This window comes from Castanea sativa, chromosome 9 (assembly GCF_040712315.1).
Source record: "Castanea sativa cultivar Marrone di Chiusa Pesio chromosome 9, ASM4071231v1".
Lineage (NCBI taxonomy): Eukaryota > Viridiplantae > Streptophyta > Magnoliopsida > Fagales > Fagaceae > Castanea > Castanea sativa.
This window is the reverse complement of record NC_134021.1, coordinates 38,935,634-38,942,714: the sequence shown is the minus strand read 5'-3', so window position 1 is coordinate 38,942,714 and position 7,081 is coordinate 38,935,634. Positions and strand designations below refer to the sequence as shown.

The 7,081-nt window shown below is 35.2% G+C and overlaps 1 protein-coding gene across 1 annotated transcript; it reads left to right on the top strand.

Annotated features, from left to right (window-relative positions):
• The first annotated feature begins 913 nt into the window (after window positions 1-913).
• LOC142609190 (uncharacterized) lies at window positions 914-1,303 on the top strand. Its single transcript, XM_075780802.1, has one exon. It carries the CDS (start codon window positions 914-916, stop codon window positions 1,301-1,303), a length of 390 nt encoding a protein of 129 aa, XP_075636917.1.
• The last annotated feature ends 5,778 nt before the right edge of the window (window positions 1,304-7,081 follow it).

Below are 7,081 nucleotides of genomic sequence, written 5' to 3'. Positions count from 1 at the left end.
CTCAAACTCAATCAGGTTTAAGTCGATCATTTATTTTTATTTAAGAGACCAACTGGCTTTTTAATTGAAGCCCAATTTTCTCATAAAGAACTGCATTAGAGTTAGAGTGCATTAGCCCCATGAAAGCAATGAAGTGACCATCCTAATGGTTGACTCAGGTGGGTTAACTTATTTGGGCTACCTTCTGAACCAAATTTTCAATTTGAATCTTTTGGACCGCATCTCAAACTCAATCAGGTTTAAGTCGATCACTTATTTTTATTTAAGAGCCCAACTGGCTTTTTAATTGAAGCCCAATTTTCTCATAAAGAACTGCATTAGAGTTAGAGTGCATTAGCCCCATGAAAGCAATGAAGTGACCATCCTAATGGTTGACTCAGCTGGGTTAACTTATTTGGGCTACCTTCTGAACCAAATTTTCAATTTGAATAGGCACATTTTTTGGTGTTTTGCATTAAGCACCATGAAGCCCAGTTCTAAGAAATTTTTGTTTAGAATAGACCTAAATTTGAATTCTTTGGACCGCATCATAATAAGCTTTAAGCCCAAGCCTAGAGCTGATCATTTTTATAATTGAGGATGGTTTATGAAATCTGCAAAAAGGCTCCTGAGTCTGGGCTCCATGTTTTATGGGAATGTGGTGTAGCGCAAGATGCCTGGGCTGGTAGCTCTTTCAAGTTGCATAAATGCATTCAAGGCCAAGCAGATGTGATTCGGTTATTTAAGGACTTGCCGAGCAGATTGCCTACAGCTAAGTTTGAATGATTTTTAGTTCAAGCATGGTTTATTTGGAACCAGAGGAATACTGTGATACATGGGGGGGAAATTAAAGGAATCGGGTTCGCTAAATAAAAGATCAAGGGAATATTTGGAAGAATTTCATCAAGCATAAGATCAGCTGATACTTCCAATGATGAATACGAGTGTAAATGTAAATGGATGGCATCCTCCTCCTGCATCAGTTTTCAAGTTGAACTTTGATGCTGCAATTTTTTCGGACTCGAACAGTTTCAGAGTTGGTGCAATGATTCGAAATGAGAAGGGAGAGGTGATGGCGGCTATGTCGGCTAAAGGCCCAACGGTGGAAGATAGTGAAGAGGCTAAGATTTTAGCCAGAAGACTAGGTTTGGAGTTTGCTATTGATGTAGGTTTTTTAGAACTGGTTATTAAGGGGGATAACGCCAATGTCATGAAATCCATCTCTTCCACTGGTGTAAACCAGTCTCAATTAGGCCATATTATTGAGGATATTCAACGTCTTGCTCATGGAATTTGCAGGGTGAATGTTAGCCCATATTATTGAGGATATTATTTTGTAATTATGTGGCTCACTCTTTGGCTAGGTATGATAAGGATGTGTTCTGGATGGAGGACTCTCCCCCAGCTTCGAAAGCACTGTACTATAACTACTTATATTTTCAATGAATGAAAGTTGAGTTCGTTTTCAAAAAAATAAAAATAAAAAATTGTTCGAGCATTCATGAATGTTTAAAGCTCAAACTCACCCAACAAATACAAATTATAAAATCAAGTCACCAGGATGTGAGAGAATAGATACAAATGGGCTCTTCGATAACTGGGCCATATCTTCAAACCAAAACTATTCATTTTCTTTTGATGCATATTGCATACGGTCACAAATTTTGTCAATAATCTCATAAATATTGCACTTGAGGGATTCACTATAAAACATTAACACCATGTTACATATGACTTTGTGTTGAGGTGCAATTTTTCATGTCCTAATTTCACTACTCACCAAAAATACCTGTGCAAGTCCCATAAATTATTTTGGGCCCTCACAAATATTTTCCATATTATTACCCAACTTGGGCCTTTACAAATATTTCTCACATATTACCCAAATATTTTTCATATATTACCCAACTTAGGCTCTCACAAATATTTCCTATATTACCCGACTTAGGCCCACGCAAATACTCCTCATACCATTACCAAAATTGGGTCACAAAATTATACCATCTCTATAAAAGTTCAAACTCATTTATCTTGTGGGCAAAACCCAAAAGGCCCAAACACTCTAAGCCCATTGCTACATGGCACTCTTACAAAGCCCATTACTACAGAACAATATTTTTTACAAAATCTCATAATATTATTAAGTCCAATATTATTTGGCAACATTTTACAAAAAAGTCAAATACTATTTTGGCAATTTTTACAAAAAGCTGAAATACTATTTTGGCAACTTCTACAAAAAGCCCAATATTATTTTGGCAACTCTTACAAAAGCCCAATGCTATTTTGGCAACTTTTACAAAAGCCCAATACTATTTTGACAATTTTTATAAAAAGTCCAATATTATTTTGACAACTTTTATAAAAATAAAAAAATAATAAAAAAACTATTGGGCAAACAATTATTCAATCAAAGCCCAAATATTATTTGGCAAAAGAATTATATTATGCTCAAAGTCCATAACTATTCTTTGGCAAAAACTTATTTTGATATACTAAATTCCCTAACTCATGAAATACATAAATTACTTATGACATATTACTCATCTTTCAAAACTATTTCTTCTACAAGATTTACGGAAATTATACTTATTTTTTCCATAAATTATTGCAACTACAAAAGCCCATGTATATTACAAACTCATGACAAAACTATTCATTTTATAGGGATGAACAAACTCAAGAAGCCCAACAACAAGGCCCAGTCAAGATAGTCTAGCCCATGTGCCAAATCCTAGCAATTAAAGCTCACATGGTAACTAAAACGGTTAGACCAGTCACAAGTCAAGTTTTAATATAACTAGACTGACAGTTAGGACCCACTATAAACACTTTCAGCGCGTCATATCAGCACAACTAGACTGACAGCTAGGACCCACTGCAATCACCTTCAGCTTGTCAAATCATGTCAGAGGGACACATGTCAAGAGCCAAGATTTTCACAAAATTGCAGGATGGGTAAGCCTTGCGATTAAGAGCCCAAATATATTAATGTGTTTGGTCCATCATTTCAAGATCTGCCCTTCTGGCCTTACCTCTTTATCTTAGGTAAGTTAAAAGCCTCAAATGGTAAGAAAGAGCCCATCTAATGATCTAATCTACCTTAGTAAATATCATTAGTTTACATTACCCCCCTCTCACGCATTTCCTTCGAATCATCGATGTCTCGACTCAAGAATTTTTCAATGAAGCTTCTCCCAGACAACGTCGTATTCGAAATACTGACTCGGTTGTTAGTGAAATGCTTAATCTGATTCGGGTACATTTCTATATCTTGGTACTCCATCATCACCGACCCTATTTTTATTACCAAGTCAATCACACCCAAGCCAAATCATTATCATACAATAACAATCATAATGGTTTTCTTCTATACACGTACGAAAAACAATTGTGTATGTCTGTTTGCAATGGCGACTGCACATTGACATCGACTGAGGTTTCTTGGTTTAATCTCAAATCCCCTTTTTCATAGATCGTCCCATGGTTGACTATTGTAATGACATGTTTTTGTTTTATGATTATCTTCATGTTCCAACAATAGACAGCTTTTAAAAAAATTGACATATGACCCAAATCAAATTGCGTCAATACAAAGAATAAATTGAGAGATACCTTACCTCGATCTCATAATTTCTTGCCTCTTAGATTGCTTTTCATTTAAGGGTATGTTGAGATTTCTGCCATTGATCTCCAAGCCTCCAAAATGATTCTCCTCAAAATAGTTATTACATTACCACCATAACATTTTATTATACATTTATAATCAGTGAATCCAAATAAAAATCTAGAAGCATTTTTATATATTTATTTATTCATAGTTGGTCTTACCTTGCCTTTGACTTTGATTTTTGTCAACTCACCTAATTAGAACTATCAATTTGTTGTGCTGGCTCCATTGATCGCCCCCTCTATTTTAATTTCTTTCTTACTGATTTATCTATCTATTTATAATTTCCATTCTCTTTTTAAGCTGGCAAGCATCTGTAGACTCATATAAATTGGAGAATACACTTTTGGAATTGGGTCCCATGTTTAATTATCAAAGTTTGTAATTACTAAATAAGTTGCATTTGCATAAGCCTCATTTATAGACTCGTTTTGGACGTTAGGCCAAATAATCAAGCATTTGGCTGAGTCCCTCTCTTTTTAAATCATGAATTTTCTTGTTTCTGATGTTTGCTTTCACTTCTTTTTTTTGGAATTACTGCTAAATACTTTTGTTTCAACATCTATGTAAGCTTAAATGTCAATTGCTAAGCTGCAGATTGCACATCAACCTAACATATATGTCCTAGACACTCCAGGTGTATTGGTTCCAAGTATCCCTGACATAGTGACAAGATTGAAGCTAGCTCTTGCAGATACAATACTCTTGCAAGTAATTTTCCTTTATTTGTTTTACAAGATTTCTGTATAATTTGTATAGTACACATGAATATGTACACTTGTATACACACAGAAAATTGCATGCCTTTTAAGCATTAGGTATGCTAATCTTTGCTTGAAACTTGACTGTTGTAAATAACAGAAATATGCTGTTGATATTTCCAACCACTACTACTAAAATATTAAGAGAAGTGTAACCAAATAACCTGACGCAACTTGAGCTAATTCAGTAGCAAGAAGGCAACTAATTTTAGCCTAAGTTGGGTTGGGTGAGGGATAAAATATTTACACATTGAGCTGTGCTGGCTAGGGATGAGACTTACATGCTCTAGTGCACCTCCAACCAGGTCAGGTTGCCCAAGTCACAGCCTCTAAAATTTCGAGCTTTGCATATTGAGATTTCATCATTGGATGGTTACTATTGGAAATGCTTTCCCGACAATAATGATCCCTTGTTGACTATATTGGCACCATCACTCCTCCATTATTGACTATTCCAAGATACAGGCTTTTCGAAAAGATAAAGCTATTTTGCTGATATTTTCGGCACAACATGCCAAACTACTTTCGGTCTCAAAAGCTGATCCAATTCCTTCCGGATATTGCGCTCCTATTGCCCCTCACGAGTCCTGATGTGAATAATAAAATGTCACTATTTACTTCGTACTGTTTACTACTTTATTCACTTATATAAAGGGGGTTGTCTCTTATTGTTAAACTCAGAATCTTTTCTTGGATTTCCCTTAGAACTCTCTCTAGGACTTCCTTAGATCAAGATATCTCACTAATTACACAAAGCTTGTAACTAGGAACCAGGACTAGCTTTCAAGCCTTGTACTGTTTACCCAACCTGTTGATCACTGTAATCTTGTTGCTACTACTACTGTAAGTATTTTGATGTATATTCAATAAACAACTGTTGTTTTCAATATTTTGAATTACTTTGATATACAACTGCTTGGCTGGTTCTACCGCCTTACTTTCAATTATTATATATATATATATATATATATATATATATATATATATATATATATATCTATGTAAATAGAGCATAGCCCAAGTTGCAGCCTCTATTTTCAGCTTCCATCTTGAAGTTTCACCATAGTTTATATCTATTTGCTATATTAAATAGAGCATAGAACAGTAATTGTGTTTTGGTTTAATGGACTAATGGAATTTTGGTGAGCCAATATGAAGCATATTGCGTCATTGGTTTTGTGGGAAAACTAGATCTTGATTTTCCCTTTGGTCTAACTACTCAGTATGAGCTTCTATATCTCTTTGGTCTCCTTGAATCTTTGGTGTCCTTGAATTTTTGGTTCCTTCAACCTATAATCTCCTTCAATCTTCATATTCAAGGTAAGATCCATCATAATGCTGCCTCAAAGTAAATAAGATGAATTCATTTTAAGTTTTTAACCAGTTGTGAAATTTAGGGGATCAAGTCTTTTGTTGTGTTGCGTTTGCATAATGTTGCTTTAAGATAGACATGCTTATGACTTTTTATCATGGTTCATGTACCAAAGTTTCTTGGGGAAGTGATTTCAAGGGAACCAGCTATCCATGTCTTGGTGGTAGAAATTAATAATGTTGGGTAGTCAGCTCTAAGTAGATGAATGCATCAAATTGTATTACCTACTTATCTAGTAAGATTTTACTATTATTTTCTAGATTATAGTTAGATGTCTTTTTCCTGACTTGGAATTGTGGAAGGTTGTTAAATTATTAGTCTTGAAGCCCATTGAACTGTAACACCATTGGCCGGCGTTACACAAGGTATTGCTGGATACAAGGTCAAGCGATTTATTAAACATGATGCACTTTTGACTATCTTTTCTTGTGTATATGCCTAGTGTCATTGGAAATTCTACAAGTGCAGTGAACCAGAAATTCTAAATTAAGTGTCGTTCATACTTGTTATAAGTTTGTCAAATAGAGAATGTAAGGAAAGTGGCATGTAAGGCAGGTATAGTTCTAGAGGTTGATTTTAATACTGAAGGAAAGCTGGTAAGGAATAAATATGTGAGAGCAAGAATAGAAGTTACAAAATTCTAATGGAAATACCCTGAAGGAAAGCAGCGAAGGCTAGCTCTGAAGTCATGGGAGGCTCTTTGTCAACCCAAACCATGCAGAGGTCTCAAAAAATTTAAAGAAACCAAAGAAGCTTTGATTGCAAAAATTGAATGGTATCCAAGCTGGACAAACTAGTAGTAAAAGTCCTTGGAGCAAAACACGGAAGAATTGAAAATAGGATGAGGAAGAAAAAAAGAAAAGGCCAAATTAGCTTCTTGTGTATGGAGAGGGGTAGAGAGAAGCAAAGGTTTAATTGTTGAAGGCCTAAGTTATTTGCTAGGAGAAGGCACACAAGTATTGAAGCTTGGAAATTGGAATATCCCTGGGCACTATGGTAAGAGAGCTTCAAACCAAAGACTGAATTAGAAGTGGCAAGGTCAGAACCTATGTTAGTTGCCAGTCCTATGTTCCGTGTAGTCTTTGTTCGAGGAAAAATCTGTCTGTGCATCAAAGTAAATCATCATTCCTAGAGCAACCAGAGAAGGAAACGAAAGAAAGCTTTACTGTTAAGTAGGTTAATTGTTTGGCAAATAGTCAAAGATTCGACAAAGAGAATAGTAGAATATGGAGAGAAATTTTGACATGTAACAAATAGCAGCAAGGTTTTTTTCCAGTGAAGAAAAGGCTAGCAAAGAGA